Source organism: Schistocerca serialis, chromosome 1 (assembly GCF_023864345.2).
Source record: "Schistocerca serialis cubense isolate TAMUIC-IGC-003099 chromosome 1, iqSchSeri2.2, whole genome shotgun sequence".
NCBI lineage: Eukaryota > Metazoa > Arthropoda > Insecta > Orthoptera > Acrididae > Schistocerca > Schistocerca serialis.
In genome coordinates, this window is record NC_064638.1 from 88,120,857 (window position 1) to 88,139,212 (window position 18,356).

Genomic DNA, 18,356 nt, shown 5'->3' on the forward strand with positions numbered 1-18,356 from the left:
TCCCTATCGCCACCTGACTGAGCATTTAACATGTCGAATTCTTCAAAGAGGCAACTGGCAGTTGTGTACTTCTGTTGTACCTTCATATCCTCTGTCAGATTGCATTGACAAGGTACAGAAGCGTGCGCAAGCGTGCACGCACGCACACGCACGCACACGCGCACACACACACACACACACACACACACACACACACACACACACACACACACACCTCAGTTAGTACCCGGACCATGATACATTTTAAGGGTCTGAATAATGTTTTCACAGTGGGGCTGTTGGCCATAAGAGCCCTATGCTTAACAATACAAACCTTTCTAGGCTGCATTTTAATTTATAGTGAGTCTGAGCAGTCAAAAGGCTATTGACTGATGTTACTCTTGTCTCTCCATGATATTGGCTGTTTATAATTTCTCTCTCACTTTATTTGTACAGCCTACTTTTGCATTTCTCTGGTCCCAAGTTGTATCCCAGGGAATAAACTGACCAACTTTTGGCTAGAGAAGTGGTTACTCATCCAACATTCACTTTGATGATCCTGCTTTTGGAAGGAACTCATCATGCCATTAATCCTAGATTTTTCTATATAATGAGACATCCCTCTGTATTGTTACGGAGCCATGCAGACAGTAGCTTGCATCCTAGTGGAATGCCTCCCTCCTCCTGGCCCTCCATGCTAATCGTGTTCTTCTGTATTCTTTGCCTCTAATATTGGTGGCCGACTCGTGGATAATCGAAGTAGTTTTCCATTTTCTCCATAAAAGTTGTTTTTATTCTGTTTTTGAGGTGGGGGCAGGGTATTTGGGGTTGGGGCATCTCCCACCAGGAGCTGGGTTTGGAGGACCCTCAACTTGACCTCTTCTTCCAGCTGGCTTTGTCATCTCTTCCACTTTGTTTTTATCATTTGTTATAAATAAACCAACAAACTGTCGGGTATAGTTATATCCATAGGACTTCAACATTAAGCACATTAGACCTCAAAAAACCCACAAGTATGTCGGGACAGGAAAAAAAAAAAAAATAAACGCTGCTGGATAAGTCACCTCACTGGTTGGAAGAAGGCAAGGGAATACCACCTCCAGTAGAAGCACAATAAGTGAAGAAAGCATTGTGGTGTTCTAAACAACCATCAAGTTTAATTTAATGATTTCTTACCCATAGTTTATCACTTCAAACATTTCAAGGAATGCCCTGCTTCTCAGTCTTTGCTAATAGTTCAGTGTTCGAAGCCCCACACCTCTGGCCTTCCAGAAATCCCAGGTGGGAGAATTCCGTGAAACACATTAATATAGCTTGTTCCTTCATAGTTTAAAATAGCTTGTTCCACCATAATGAAAATTCATAACAAAATGTATTCTACATCTATGTACATGGTTACTGCACAGTTCACAATTAGGTGTATGGCAGAGGGTTCATTGAACCACCTTTAAACTGTTTCTCTGTCGTTTGACTCCCAGACAGCACATGGGAAAAACAAACACTTCAGTCTTTCTGTGCAAGCTCTAATTTCTCTGGTTTTATTATGATGATCATTTCTCTCTATGTAGGATGGTGTCATCAAAAGATTTTCATATTCAGAGGAGAAAGTTGGTGAATGAAATTTCATGAGAAGGTTCTGCCACAGTGAAAAATGCCTTTGGTTTAATAATACCAATTCAGGTATTATATCTGTGGCACACTCTCCCCTATTTCATGGTAATACAAAACGAGTTACACTTCATTGAGCTTTTTCGATGTCCTTCGTCAATCCTATCTGATGCATATCCCACACTGCACAGCAGTACTCCAGAAGAGCGCAGACAGGTCTAGTGTAAGCAGCCACTTTGGTAGATGTGCTACATTATCTATTTGATCGTCCCAGGTTAAGTTATTCGTAACTGTAATCCCCTAGTATTTAGTTGAATTCACAGCCTTCAGATTTGCGTGATTTATATTGTAATTGAAATGTAGCAGATTCTTTTTAGTGTCATGTGAGTGACTTCATGCTTTTCATGATTTAGAGTCAATTGTCATTTTTTGCACTGTACAGATAACTTGTCTAAATCATTTTGCAATTCTTTTTGATCATCTGACTACTTTACGTGATGGTAAATGACAGCATCATCTGCAAACAATCTAAGAGAACTGCTCAGATTGTCTCCTAAATCATTTATGTATATCAGGAATAGCAGAGGGGCCTATAACACTTCTTTGGGGAACACCAGATATTATTTCTCTTTTACTCAATGACTGTGTCAGTTATTATGAACAGTGGCCTTTCTGGCAGGAAATCACAAATACAGTCACACAGCTGAGACGATACTCATTCATAAAAGATGAGTATATTTTGTATGTATTATTGGCTCTTATAATAAATTTTGGATTTACAGCTTTTGCAATCTTTTCAGTCAATGCTTTCTTTTAAGATGTGGCTGTTATAAATTTTGATTGTGTGAGACCTGAGTATCTCCCAGCATATCCAATGTTCAAATAACTTACGGGGATGCAGACAGGTGACATCATCGATAACTGCCGATATTTCAAAATAGTACACCCTGCCATTTTCAAGGCAAAACTGCAGCAAGTAAGTGTTGTGCAAGGGGACCTAAAAACTCTATTTTCAGATAATTCCGGAAAGATAAACAGTAGCACTAGCACAAACCGAAGCCGATGGGCATCAGAAATTATTGGTAGTGAAGTTAATAATAAACAGTGGAGGTAGCATAAACTCTGCCCCTCTGTTTTTTGATGAGGGAAAGAGCAGTATTCCATGCAGAATTTAAACAAAACCAAAACCCACCATCTCTGTTTGTAAGGTTACTTGCTACTTTAATTTAAACAGCTTCCTTAATAACACTACCCAATAACTGAAAGTACATACCAGACTCCTATGTTGTTATATTCAATATGATGGGTGGTGCCAAGACAGTCTCCTGCAATAGTGGATAGGCTCCGCTGTTGTGTGTGTGTGTATGTGTGTGTGTGTGTGTGTGTGTGTGTGTGTCTGGCACTTGCGCTTAGTACACTGGTCTTCCACAGTCCAACCAATAGGTGACAGCAAGGAATATGATAGATGCCTGCCTTGTGCTAACCAAGATCATCCTTTACAGAATCTAAAAGGACCGTTATCTTGCGTGGTAGACCAAACCATACTTCACATCATATTTCTGCAAAATTTGGCCAATCCTGTTCGAAATGCTCCCTGTGTAAGGCAGACAGGCTGTAGACTTTGATGCCACTATGGTATTATCATCACTCATCCAGTGCACAGCTGGTTGACAGCACAATGCATGTCTGATCTGTCTTTCACTACAACCACTGTGGTGAAAGGTGACTTAGAGATGGACTAGCTCTCAGGATTCCAGATAACATGTGCCCTGTGAACCAAGGTTCCTGTTAAGCCGGACGGTGACAAGTATCAGCTTGTAGATGCAAATCAGTGTGAGTACCCTTCCTGTAAGCAGTGTGTCCCACATACCATCCACCTTCCTCCTGACCAACACATCAAGGAAGGGAAGACAGCCTTCATTTCTCACCTCCATTATGAAACAAATATTAGAGTGGATTGAATTCAGGCATTCTAAAGTCATTCAAGTTCTCATTGTCATAAGGACAAACAACAGAAGTGTCATGTACATCTCTGATAGAACACACAGGTTTCAGGTCCGCCAACTCCAAGACACGTTCCTCGAAATCTTCCATAAACGAATTGGCAGTAACAGGTGACAATGGGCTTGCCAACGCAACTCCCATCTGTCTGTTCATAGTGCTGTTCTGTGAATAATAAGTAAGTGGAAGGCTACACAGGCTGAAATAGATACGTTAATTCGGCACAAAACATAACCTCAATCAGCTGTCTGTCTGATTCAGTGTATCACAGGATCAGTGCTGACCCCCCACAAAAGATGTTGAGTGAAAGATTAAAGGCCTCTTGAAGAAAAGTCTCTTATCACAGGGGACTAGAAAGAGTCTCAGTTCTTATTGCACTGTTTGCCCTAGGTTATACGGTCTACCTAAGATCTACAAGGAAGGGGTACTTCGTCATCCGATTGTGAGTAACATTGGTGGTCTGACATGTCATGTAGTAAAACACCTTGCCACTCTGTTGAGCTCTCAAGTAGGTCAGTGTGAGAACCACATCAAGAACTCAGAAGATTTCTTACGTTAATTACAGGGAATGCATTTGAATTACTGATATTCTAGTAAGTTTTGATGTGGTCTCTCTCTTCACTCGTGTTCCTCTGTGTGACTTTTTACAGTTAATTGAGGTTAGGTTTGGTGCTGAATTAACTAACCTATTTCAAATGTATTGACTTCCACTTATTTTGTATTCAGTGACTAGTAATATGAGCAGACAGATTGAGTTGGGGGGGGGGGGGGGGGGGGGGGAAGCCCATTGTCACCTATTATTGCTAATTTGTTTACGGAAGATTTTGAGGAATGTGCTTTGGAGTTGGGGGCATTGAATCCTGTGTGGTCTTTCATTTATATAGATGATACTTTTGTTGTTTGGCCTCGTGACAGTGAGAATTTGAATGACTTTTTAGAACACCCGAATTCAACCCACCCAAATATTTGTTTCATGATGGAGATGGAAAGGATGGCTGCCCCGTACCTGGGTTCATAGGCCACATGTCTTTTCAGATCATGAGAGTTTGTCAGCAGAGTTAGCCCATCTTGAAGTCACCTTTCCTCAGAATAGTTATATTGAAAGACAGATCAGACATGCATTGTGCTGTTGAACAACTGTGCACCTGGTGAGAGTGACAGTAATACTGAAGTGACACCAAAGTCTACGGAATTTTTGTCTTATGCAGGGAGCATTTTGAACAGGATTGGCCATATTTTGCAGAAATATCATGTCAAGTGTGTTTTTCAAACACCATATAAGATCAGGGTCCTTTTAGGTTCTGTAGAGGGTGATCTTGGTTTGCATAAGGCTGGTGTTTACTGTATTTCTTGCAGTTGTGGCATGTCTTATATCGGTCACACTATCAGGACTGTGGACGACCAGTGTGCTGAGTATAAGTGGCACACACACTTATAACAGCTGACCAAATCTGTCATTGCAGAATGTTGTCTTGGCATCAGGCATCTTATGGAATAGAACAACAGAGATATTCTAGGATGCACTTCCAGTTGTTGGGATAGTGTTATTAAGGAAGCTGTTGAAATTAATCTAACACACAAATTTATAAAGAGAGATTGTGGTTTTTGTTTAAATTCTGTATGGAATCCAGCTCATTTCCTTCTCAAAAAACAGAAGTACAGAATTTATGCTACCTCACCCATAGGTTATTAATTTCACTATCGAAAATTTCTGGTGTTAGTAATCTTTGGTTTGTGATGGCATTAGTGTTTACAGCCTTTTTTTGTGTGTGTGTGTGTGTGTGTGTGTGTGTGTGTGTGTGTGTGTGTGTGTGTGTGTGTGTGTGTTATCTATATGGAATTCTCTGAAAAGAACAATTGTAAATGTCCGTGCACAGCATTTACTTGCTGCAATTTTGCCTTGAAACTGGCAATGTGTGGCCCTGTCGAAATATTGGTGGTTGTCGATGGGATCACCCAGCTCCATTCCCATAAATTATTTGAACACTTTTGCTTGCATTTTCTGCTGCTGAGATTAGACCTAATATGTGGGAGTATTGTCATTGTTAATAAAGGTAAACCTCACACCACGATAATGGTCAGCTATGTGTGTAAACAAGTTGTCTATGCTGCCACCTCACCATCAGTGTCTTGGTCTAAATATGGTTATTTGATCAAAATTAGTCACTAAGTACAAAGAAAAAGTGTCTTGGACTGCTTTTAAAGATCCGTTTTTGGCAAGTGTCTGAAATTATACATGTATCTGATGTTTATTTTTAAATACTAATCTGTTACTGGTTTTGTAGTATTAGTTCAGAATCTTTATAATTTATGGAAGAGCCAAGTCGAGCCATTTTATTTTCTTTTTTCCACTTTTTGTTGGAAAGCAGCTTGATTGTAGCTGTAGCAGCAGTAATAATACACATCAACACTATTGGTTTTAATGTTACAGGTTCCCTTAGGGGTTGGAATTGCTTTTGCACACAAATACCAGGGCTCAGATGCCGTGTGTGTTGCCCTGTATGGTGATGGAGCTGCCAATCAAGGACAGATCTTTGAGGTTTACAATATAGCCAAACTCCTGAATCTACCTTGTATATTTGTTTGTGAGAATAATGGCTATGGAATGGGAACAAGTGTAGAACGAGCATCTGCAAGTACAGCATATTATACAAGAGGAGACTACATTCCAGGATTATGGGTTAGTAAAATAAGTGATATCTTATAAGTAATTAATATGTGCAGCTGCAATCTTTCAGTTGCACAAATTTCAACAATACAGTGTTACCTTAGGAGCTTTATTGTTGTATCTTGCATATATCTGCACAAAATGTAATTCTGTGACTTCTGATGTCAGTTCCAAAAATGTTGCCCAAGTAGTGGAGACTGGGAGAAAGGGATGGGACAATGATATTTGTAGATTCATGGACTGTATGGAATAGGGAATAGGAAAAAAGGTCATTGAGAATTGTTAAAGTATCTGAGCGAAACTATGTGACGTGATTAAGTTAGCTGAAGTTGTGTGATAGAGATGCTTGATGGTGAGGCACAGATAGTGAGATATGAAAATACTGCCAGTGAGTTTGTGGACTGTGAGCTTTATTGATGTTTCATGGCTTTATCTCCATAAAATTTGCCAATTTGCCTGTTAATGGTAGTTTCAGAAATGATGATCTTATGTGTGTGAGGTTTTTTGCAATGGAGGGGTTAAATGTGGTTAAGCAGCCCATAGAAAATTTCTTGTTGCGATACTTTGTTTAAATGAAAAATGTTCATTTTCATATTAATCAAAAATGACTGATTTTACTTAGAAGGGGGTCAATGATTTTGCTCAAACAGTGTGAATAGAAGCATGTAGCTGTCATCCATTTCAACTTCCTAGAATATCTCACCTGAGTGGTTCTTGGTCCACAGGAAAAGAGAAAACACACTCTAAAGATTTTGAAGTACAGTAGTTTTGAGCACTAACAATCAAGTCATTGGCATACTGCAGTGGACAAGCGCACTGACTGTCAGTTCTCCAGCTCGGGTACAACTTTCACTATTACCATGATTTTTTAAGTTTTTATTTATTCTTCATAATGTCACCGCCATTGGTTTGTAATTTTCTTGCATTCTTAAATCTTTCCCATGTTCCAGAGATGATGAATGCAATTTGGTATTTACAGTGCCACCCTGTTCTATTTCTTTCCTCCAAATTTGAGTATGATCTTGTTTTGTTTCCCCAATATTAGGAGCCATGATTTCAGTGATGGGAAAGTCCATTTTGGATGAACACCAGCAAAATCAGTGAGATTCTTCTTAGCAGCCAAAATAAGAGATGAATGTTCATTAGGATTGTAATCATTATTGTTTATGTCTGTACTCAAAAAATGAACCTGTTACATATAAAATAGGGCTGCATACAGTAAAAGTGTATTTATAATTTTAAAAACCTGCTCTGCAGTTTCTCAACCCATAATTATTGCTATGGGATCTGCAGATTCGGAAGAACTATCAGTGATCTTACATTTTTATTTATAAATTGAAAGAGCACTGGTGACATTTTTCTTAAAAGCCTTCATAAAAAGTTTCGGTTTGTTCATCAATCACTTCACTGGTAGAAAATTCTTGTTGAGTTTCCATTTTTGAACAAAATAATAAATTTTCATGCAAAAATCACCAAAGGCGCTGGGTGAGAGGCTGTTCGCGTCTGTAGAGTGTGTTAGAAAATGTCAGAAAACAGGTATAGTAAGGACCAACAGTAGGGTATTTCAAATGACTATCAGAGCCATGTGCTCTGAATGCATGAAAGTGAACTAAGAAACAGTTTGGAGTGGGTATATGACAACAGAATGTTGCTGTTGAAGGACAGATGTAATTACAAACTATCAGAAATGTATCATTTAAAATAATTACTGCTCAGATATATTGTGTTGTTGTGGTCTTCAGTCCAGAGACTGGTTTGATGCAGCTCTCTATGCTACTCTATCCCATGCAAGCTTCATCATCTCCCAGTACCTACTGCAACCTACATCCTTCTGAATCTGCTTAGTGTATCCATCTCTTGGTCTACCTCTGTGATTTTTACCCTCCACGGTGCCCTCCAATACTAAATTGGTGATCCCTTGATGCCTCAGAATATGCCCTACCAACCGATCCCTTCTTCTAGTCAAGTTGTGCCACAAATTTCTCTTCTCTCCAATTCTATTCAATACCTCCTCTTTAGTTACGTGATCTACCCATTTAATCTTCAGCATTCTTCTGTAGCACCACATTTCGAAAGCTTCTATTCTCTTCTTGTCCAAACTATTTGTCGTCCATGTTTCACTTCCATACATGGCTACACTCCATACAAATACTTTCAAAAATGACTTCCTTACACTTAAAACTATACTCGATGTTAACAAATTTCTCTTCTTCAGAAATGATTTCATTGCCATTGCCAGTCTACATTTTATATCCTCTCTACTTCGACCATCATCAGTTACTTTGCTCCCCAAATAGCAAAACTCCTTTACTACTTTAAGTGTCTCATTTCCTAATTTAATTCCCTCAGCATCACCTGACTTAATTCGACTACATTCCATTATCCTTGTTTTGCTTTTGTTGATGTTTATCTTATACCCTCCTTTCAAGACACTGTCCATTCCATTCAGCTGCTCTTCCAGGTCCTTTGCTGTCTCTGACAGAATTACAATATCATCGGTGAACCTCAAAGTTTTAATTTCTTCCCCATGGATTTTAATTCCAACTCCGAATTTTTCTTTTGTTTCATTTACTGCTTGCTCAATATACAGATTGAATAACATCGGGGATAGGCTACAAACCTGTCTCACTCCCTTCCCAACCACTGCTTTTCTTTCATGCCCCTCGACTCTTATAACTGCCATCTGGTTTCTGTACAAATTGTAAAAAGCCTTTCACTCCCTGTATTTTACCCCTGCCACCCTTGATCGCACACTTACTTACAGACATCATGTAGACAAGGTCAGGGGCAAACTATCAACAAGAAACAACCTTCTGAGTAAGCTCATCTCCACAAAATGGGGTGCCGACCCACATACTTTACGTATGTCGGCACTTGCACTCTGCTACTCGGTTGCTGAATACGCTGCCCCAGTTTGGGAAAGATCAGCGCATGCGAAACGAGTGGATCCTCTGCTGAATGATGCCTGTCGCGTAATCACGGGATGCTTAAGACCCACCCCGGTTAGCCAACTTTATTTGCTTAGTGGCATAGCTCCACCCAACATCAGATGAGCTATAGCAAGCGAAGCAGAGCGCCTCAAGCAGCTGCGCGACCAGCGCCATCCTCTCTTCGGACAAAACCCTCCACACACACGTCTAAAATCAAGACGGAGTTTCCTCACCTCAGTTCAACCGATCGAAACCTCAAAACAAAAGGCCAGATTGTCAAAATGGAAAGCAACACTGCCTACGGGAGACCAGGCACCTCTAATCTCACCCAACGAACAATTGGCCTCTGGAAATAAACTAAAATGGCCATTATGGAGAACCCTCAACCGCCTACGAACTGGGGTGGGCAGATGCAACGTAAACATGTGTAAATGGGGATACCGAGACGGGACGGACACGTGCCAGTGTGGACAGACCCAAACAATGGACCACCTCCTGGAATGCAGCAACATGGGGGAAGTGTGCAGGAAAGAAGATCTGGCAAACGCTACGGCAGTGGCAGTTAAATGCGCTGAATTTTGGCGGGACGTGATATGATATATATACTATGTTCGTCTTTATATTGTAATGTGACTCGCCATTTTGGGTTTGTTTTACTTATACATATGTGTATTGTATTTGTATTTGTGTGTATATGTAATATGTGGGTTGTCTATGGCTTGGACACGATTAAATAAAAAATAACCCCTGCCACCTTCAGAATTTGCAATAGAGTATTCCAGTCAATGTTGTGAAAAGCTTTCTCTAAGTCTACAAATGCGAGAAATGTAGGTTTACCTTTCCTTAATCTATTTTCTAAGATAAGTCGTAGGTGTGTGTGTGTGTGTGTGTGTGTGTGTGTGTGTGTGTGTGTGTGTGTGTCCACACATACCACAGCCAGTCCTTGGCCTCACTCAGTCCAGCCTTCCACACTTACCTGTCATCTGCATCTTCATTTGCCAGACCCAGTATCTGCATGTCTCCCATGATACTACCCTCCCATCTAATTCTCGGCCGTCCCAGTGGTCTCTTTCCTTCAGCTTTTCCATCCATTACAGCCTTTATTACCGTGTTCTTCCCTCTCCTCCTCACATGTCCGTACCATCTTAGTCTCTTAATTTTCACTCTAAAATCTATAGAGAATGTTTTTTCTTCAAATGGCTCAGTCTTGTGAGATAGTCTAGGAACTTTAAAGGAGCCTCAACTTACTTATATTCCCACAGTTTGAGCCAAATTGGTGAGCCCCATCCCACACCCTCCCCTTGTTAGTATTTGAGTAGTCAATGGGAGGTATTTTTCATATTAGGTTAATGAGTAGGAGCAATACTGTGTGAAGGACTTGTCATTCCATATCCCATTTCATACTCCAGAGAAAAAGGAAACTGCAAGTTTGTTTCAATCGGGAACTGCAAACTCCACGACCAAATTAATGAGATTCAAGATAGGGAGAAGGGCTGCATTGTTCATAAATCTGTTTAATGCCGATAGATTTCAGCTACTGTGTAGGTATCTTCAACACCCAAGATATTCATGAGTCTCCCACTTCCTTGCCTGGTTCCCTCCCAGGGTTTAACCTCACACTTCCAAAATTCTACAGAAGTGTGAGCCATTTAGGGAAAGACACCTTAAGTGGTGCACCAGATATCCATAGGCCGGTTAGATCTTCTGTGCCTCTTATTTTCATCGCTTTGCAACCTCACCCCCAATTCAGCTTTTTGGGGAAGGACACCATCTTCCATTCTCTGCTGTCCTCTTTTGCCCCCATAACAGTGCTGAATTTTTCTGCACCCAAAATCTAGCCCGGTAACCAGTCCATCATGGTGGGGCCATAAGGCTACCCTCTTGGTCGTAGCCCCTTGACAACACAGGTTTGCACTGCTGATACCTGAGCTGCAAACTCCACACATATGGCAAGGACGAACATATAACTATTCGCCAAGGTATTTAGTCTGCAGCAAAACATATGTGGACTCCTTTCTGGCTAGAAAACCTCTGTTTTTTTTTTGTCGAAAACATGGAGGATATGTTGGGGAATTGGCTGCGCTATCGAAAATGAGAAATGGAGCAGTCCTCATTCAGACAGCTCCCCAGCCCAGTCCAAGGTGTTGTTCACCCTTGATCAGCTGGATGGTGTTCCTATTTCTGTCACCCTTAATAACCTCACCAGGTCCAGAGGATTATTTTCCAATGCGACCTTCTCTTGCACTCTGACAAGCTCTGCACAGTTTAGAATGGCAGTGTGTTCGCTTCTTCCGGTGCGTCTGTAAGGGACCAAGGGACAATTGGGTTGTTACTGGTGTCTTCATCATGGCCTTTGAGGGTGATTCATTCCCTGAAAAGGTCAAGATGATGGTATACCGATTTGACATAAAACCATACATCCCTCCCCCTATGCAGTGCTTTAAATGCTAGAAATTTGGGCACGTCTTTCCGCTGCAATTCCAACGCCACATGTCGAGATTGCTGACATCCACTGCATCTGGCCCCCTGCGGGTCCGGCAGTTAGAATAGGCCTGCAGTATTCCTGCCTGTTGTAAGAGGTGACTAAAAGGAGTGTAATATGTTTCAGCCTTTATGTGATAGTCCCCTCAGTTTTTTGTGCAGCATTTAGAGGACATGTTTGGGGAGATGGAGGGCTTGTCCAAAATGCACTCTGGGTCAGTCTTGGTAAAAACCACATGCTATGCCCAGTCATGGGCATTACTCACCTGTGACAAGCTAGGGGATGTTTCTGTTTCCATCACACCCCATAAGAGCTTAAACATGGTCCAGGGTATTATATTCCACAGGGACCTTGTTTTACTCTGATGATAAGATGCTCCTCAACTTCGAGTGACGAGGTGTTCATTTCGTCCAGTGCATCCATCGACGTCCTAGGGATAATTAGATTGCCACTGGTGCCTTCATCGTGGCCTACGAGGGTGACACATTACCCGAAAAGGTCAAGGTGATGGTTTACCACTGTGATGTGAAACCATGTATCCCTCCGCCAATGTGCTGCTTTAAGTGCTGGAAGTTCGGGCATATGTCTTCCTGCTGTACTTCCAGCATCACGTGCCAAGATTATGGACGTCCATCACACCCCACTACTCCATGTGCCCTGCCTCCCATCTGTGTCAACTACGAAGAGCACCATTCGCCTTGCTCGCCAGGCTGCGGGGTTTTAGACAAAGAAAGGAAAATAATGGCATACAAGACCCTGGACTGACTAACCTACATGGAGGCTAAGAGAAAATATGAGAGGCTACATCCTGTGTGTATGACATCGACCTACACTGCCGCTACGACAACGGTTCCAGCTCCTTCCGTTCGGCCTATTCCAGTTGGCTCTCAGAGCCGCAAGACTACATCTGCCCCCTTGATGGTGCTTCCCTCCCTGTTGCTCCCACACCACCTACCTCAGGAGCACTGCACCCCCCTCCCCCCCACCCCCCCACCCACCCACCCGCCCCTTCCCCCCAACCATCAGGTACATCTGTCCCCACTTCTCAGCCGGAGAAGCATAAGTCTTCTTCAGCTCCTCTCACTAGGAAGGGGTCCCTTGGGGTCCCTCCCTTCCCAGGTTTCTACTAATGGGAAACATGACACCCGCCAGTGACTGGAGTGCCTAAAAGCAGCTGGTCGTAGGGATTTGTGATCTTCCTCAGTCATGGAAACGGAATCAGTGAAGCCCTCCCAGCCAGCGAACCCCAAGGATCAGCGAGAGAAATTCAAAAAGAAGACCCCCCCATGACCAAGGAAATTGTGGTGGCACCCACACCACTGCTCCCTACAAGCTCTGCGTCTGAGGATGAGGTGGAGATTCCAGTGTCCACTGAGGATCTAGATCTTGCCAGACTGTGAGACCCAATGGATATAGACTGCTCAGGAACTAAGTCGGTGGCAGCAGGTGACCCTGAGGCATAAACTGCCTCGTTGGGCAGTGCCTTCCCAGCCTCACAATCGCATCATCCTCCAGAACAATTGCAGCAGTTTTTTTCCACCGCTTGGCTTAGCTACGGCAACTGTTATGCTTTACACCTGCTTTCCGCAATGCCCTCCAGAAGGCCTGGTTCCCACCAATGCAGATCTCTGCCCTCCGCAGATGGAGTTTGCGTCTATGTCCTGAACTCAGTATGTAGTGAAACTGTGCCCCTTCAAACCCCTCTTGAAGCTGTGGCTTTCAGGGTATGGATGACACAGGAAATAACTGTTTGGAATGTATATCTTCCTCCAGATGGTGCAGTACCCCTGAACATACTGGCTGCACTGATTGATCAACTCCCTAAATCTTTCCTATTTTTGTTAGATTTTAACGCCCGTAACCCCTTGTGGGGTGGCACCGTGATTACTGGCTGCGGTAGAGATGTCAAAACTTTACTGTCCCAATTCAACCTCTGCCTCTTAAATACTGGGGTCCCGACACTCATGGTAGTTACTCAGCCACTGATTCATCACTTTGCAGCCCAGGACTTCTCCCATCTATTCACTGGAGAGCACATGACTACTTGTGTGGTTGACCATTTCCCCATCTTCCTGTCACTGCCCATGTGTCAGGCCCACAGACACCTGCCCAGATGTGCTTTAAACAAGGCGGACTGAGAAGCTTTCACCTCTGCGGTCCCCATTGAATCTCCCGCACATGGTAACATCAGTGTGATGGTTGAGTGTGTCACCAGGACAATCGTTTCTGCAGCAGAAATTGTGATCCCTTGTTCCTTATGGTGACCCCGGCGAAAGTCAGTACCTTGGTGGTCGCCGGAAATTACTGGGGCCATTAAAGAGCATAAGGGGGCTCTACAGCGACATAAGCAGCACCCTTTCCTAGACCCCCTAATAGCCTTTAAATGGCTCCTTGCCCACGTTCGCCGGCTTATAAAAAGACGGAAACAGCAGTGTTGGGAGAGATATATGTTGACCATTGTGTGCCATATGTCACCTTCCCAAGTCTGGATGATGATCAGACATGTTTTTTGGTACCAGACCCCAACAGGTGTCCCTGGCGTTAACATCGAAGGCATGTTATCTACAGGCGCAAACGCAAGAGCACTTTGCTGAGCGCTATTCTTGCACCTCTGCATCGGAGAATTACCCCACAGACTTTCGCACCCTCAAGTGGTGGATGGAAGGGAAAGCCCTCTCGTTGCTATATGCCAAAGTGAACCCTATAACGTCCTATTTACAGAGCAGGAGCTCCTCAGCACCCTTGCACATTGCCTGACACAGCTTCTGGACCAGATCGGATCCACAGTGGGATGATTAAACATCTCTCAACTGACTACAAGTGACATCTCCTTGTGATCTTCAACCAGATCTGGATCTGGTGTGGCGGCATCTTTCCATCGCAATGGCAGGAGAGCATCATCATTTCCGTGTTCAAATCAGGTAAAAACCCACTTGATGTGGATAGCTATCTGCCCACATGTGTTCTTTATAAGCTGCTAGAACGTATAGTGAACCAGCAGATGTGTTGAGTACTGGAGTCACATGGCCTATTGGCTCCATGACAGGGCAGTTTCCGCCAGAGTCACTCCACCATTGATAATCTTGTGTCCCTCAAGCTTGCCATCCGAACAGTCTTTTCCAGACCCCGACACCTGGTTGCCGTCTTTTTTTATTTATGAAAAGCTTATGACACGACCTGGTGACATCATATCTTTGCCACATGATATGAGTGGGGTCTCCGGGGCCCACTCCTGATTTTTATCCAAAATTTCTTGTCACTCCGTACCTTCCATGTCCAAGTTGGTGCCTCACATAGTTCCATCCATATCCAGGAGAATGGAGTCCCGCAAGGCTCTGTATTGAGTGTCTCTATATCTAGTGACCATTAACGGTCTAGCAGCAGCTGTAGGGCCATCCATCTCACCTTCTCTGTGTGCAGACAACTTCTGCATTTTGTACTGCTGCTCCTGTAGTGGTGTTGCTGAACGGTGCCTACAGGGAGCCATCCACAAGGCACACTGTAGTGGAGACATATTGATTCTTAGACTGGTTTTTGGCGCTCAGTTGACTTGGCTTCCTCATCTTCAAGCGGAAGTGCTGGCTGCACTTTCAATGCCCTCTGCTGCCTGAGCAATGCCAACTGCGGTGTTGATCGCTCCTCGCTGTTGGAGCTCTACAGAGCCCTTGTTCAGTCCTACCTTGACTATGTGAATGTGATTTATGGTTTGGTGGCACCCACAGCATTGCATTTACGTGACCCAGTGCACCACTGTGACACTACACTAGTGACAGGAGCTTTTAGGACAAGTCCGATGACCAGTGTACTGGTGGAAGCTGGAGTCCCTCCATTGAAGATCAGACATGCACAGCTACTCGCCAGTTATATTGGACACATTCATAGCTCTCCTGAGCATCCTAATCACCGTCTCCTTTTGCCAACCACAGCAGTTCATCTCCCATATCTGCGGCCCAGGCCAGGGCTTACAATTGTGATTCGCGTCTGGTCCCTACTGTCTGAACTGGAGTCCTTCCCTTTACCATCTCTACTTGAGGTTCATTCACATCCACCTCCATGGTGTAAACATAGGCTGAAGCTTTGCCTGGATCTTTCAAACACCCCTGAGGACTCAGTTAACCCTGCAGCTATCCGCTGTCACTTCCTCTCGATTCTTGACATGTACTGGGGCCATGCAGTGGTTTACACCAACGGCTCGATGGCTGATGATCACGTTGGCTTCGCGTATGTACATGGAGGACATATTGAACAGCACTCCTTGCAGATGGCTGCAGTGTTTTCACTGCAGTGCTGGTGGCCATATCTCTTGCCCTTGAGCACATCTGCTCCTGCCCTGGGGAGTCGTTTCCTCTGTGTACTGACTCCTTGAGCAACCTACAAGCTATCGACCAGTGCTACCCTCGTCATCCTTTGGTAGTGACCGTCCAAGAGTTCCTCTATGCCCTGGAACGGTTTAGTCGTTCAGTGGTGTTTGTCTGGACCCCAGGTCACATCGGAATTACAGGAAATGAGCATGCCGACAGGCTGGCCAAACAGGCTACACAGCAACTGTTTCTGGAGGTTGGCATCCCCGTAACTGACCTGCATTCGTTACTACGCCGCAAGGTTTTTCAGCTTTGGGAGACGGAATGGCATAATCTCAGTACGCACAACAAACTGTGTGCCATTAAGGAGACTACGAATGTGTGGAAGTCCTTGATGAGGACCTACTACAGGGACTCTGCGGTTCTCTGCCAGCTCCGCATTGCCCACGCTTGGGCGACCCACGGCTACCTCCTGCGCCGTGAAGATCGGAGTCAGTGTCGGTGCGTCTGGTTGACAGTGGCCCATATCCTGATGCCCTGCGACGAAATCTTTGTTTACCGGACTTGTTGTCACTAATTTTATCTGATAATGCCTCATCAACTGATATAGTTTTACATTTTATTTGTGAGGGTGGGTTTTATCGTTTGATCTAAGTTTTAGCACATGTGTTTTGTCCCTCTGTGTCCTCCACTGTAGTGATTTTAGGGTGAAGGTTTTAATGTAGTGCAGAGTGACTGGCTTCTCCTTTTTATTCTCATGATCAGCCAGCCATGGTAATCTGCTTTCTTGTTTTAATCTCCTCTACCTGTTTCTTGCATCTCTCTGTGGTTTTTATTTTCGTCTTTTGTTCCTTGTAGTGTTTCTGTCATTTTTGTCATATTTCCTTCATTTCGTTATTGTGCTCTACATCTCATTTGTTTTATTCTTTCCCTTATATGATTGTTTTCACAGGAACAAGGGACTGATGGCCAAGCAGTTTGGGCCCTTTCCCCCTTTTTTAAATTAAAAAAGAAAAAACACTGCATATTCTATGTGCACCTCCACCCAACCATGTCAACTGAGGAGAGCTCCACACTGCCTGCTCACTGTATTGTACAGTACTCTAAAAGGAGCAGAAAATTATGGAGTACAAGACTCTGAAGTAGCTGATGTACCACCAAGAGGCAAAACGGAGAAATGAATTGTTGCACCCCATTTGCTTGATATTTACATATACTGCAGTTAAGTCATCACCCTCACTGGTGATGGTAGCCTCTTCGCCTCTACCTCATACAGTGGACCCTCAGGGCCACCCTATTACACACACACACACACCTCCCCGTTTCGTGGTAGGAAGAACTACTGCTTCAGTTGCTCCCGAAACTTCTCTTTTGGGGGCAACGCCTCCCGAAATGCCAGGGATGTTGGTCCCCACACCCCAGCTGGAGCAGCAACAGCCTCCTCCAGCTCCTCGCACCTGAAGGAGCCTTAAGCTGCTATACGAAGGGTTCACAGTCTTCCTCTCTGCCTGAAGCTACTTCAGAGAAGTCCTTCCAGCGAGCCCCTGAAGAGAAGTGTGGAAGCAAGCAGATGAAGTAATAGTCTGCTAAGAAACAGGACACTCCAGTGGCCCCAACAACACCAGTCCCTAACAGTTCCATGCCTGAGGACAAGGTGGAGATTCTAGTGTCACCGAAGGGCGTAGGTCTTGCCAACACTTCAGACTTGATACCAGCTCTCAGGTGGTGGCAGCAGGTGCCACTGAGGCGTAAACTGCCTCCTTGGTCCCTTCATGACTTTCCAAATGACTGACAGCATCATCCACTAGTGGAACTGCGGCAGTTTTTTTCTCCCACGTGACTGAGTTATGACAACTTTTAAGCATTACACCTGCTTTTAGCGTAGCCCTTCAGGAAACCTGGTTTATCCAATGTGGACTCCCACCCCTCGTGGCTATTGGGACTACTACAAAAACCATCCTGACTGTAACAGAATGTCAGATGGAGTCTGTATCTATGTCCTTACCTCTGCCTGTGACATACCTGTGCCCCTTCAAATACCTTTAGAAGCTGTGGCTGTCAGGGTGAGGACAACACAGTAAATTACCATCTGTGACATCTACCTTCCTGCAGATGGTGAAGTGCCGCACCCTGTGTTGGCTGCACTAATTTCCTAACCCCCCCACCTTTTCTACTTCTGAGTGATTTTAATGCCCATGAACCTTTGTGGGGTGGAACCAAGATTAGTGGTCATGGTAAAGATGTTGTGGTTCTACTAACTCAACTCACCCTTTGCCTCCTAAATACAGTTGCCCCCACCCATTTCAGTGTGGCTCATGGCACATACTTGGCCATTGATGTCTCAGTTCGACATCCTGGCCTTCTCCATCCATCTACTGGAGAGCTCA

The 18,356-nt window shown here is 43.9% G+C and overlaps 1 protein-coding gene across 2 annotated transcripts in view; it reads left to right on the forward strand.

Moving 5' to 3' along the window:
• Positions 1-18,356, forward strand: part of LOC126462281 (pyruvate dehydrogenase E1 component subunit alpha, mitochondrial-like) — a 107,305-nt gene that overhangs the window by 42,173 nt on the left and 46,776 nt on the right. For both annotated transcript variants that reach the window (XM_050096061.1, XM_050096060.1), the window contains one exon: positions 6,020-6,268. In XM_050096061.1, the coding sequence (XP_049952018.1) occupies positions 6,020-6,268 (249 nt within the window). The remainder of the gene's footprint in view (positions 1-6,019; positions 6,269-18,356) is intronic.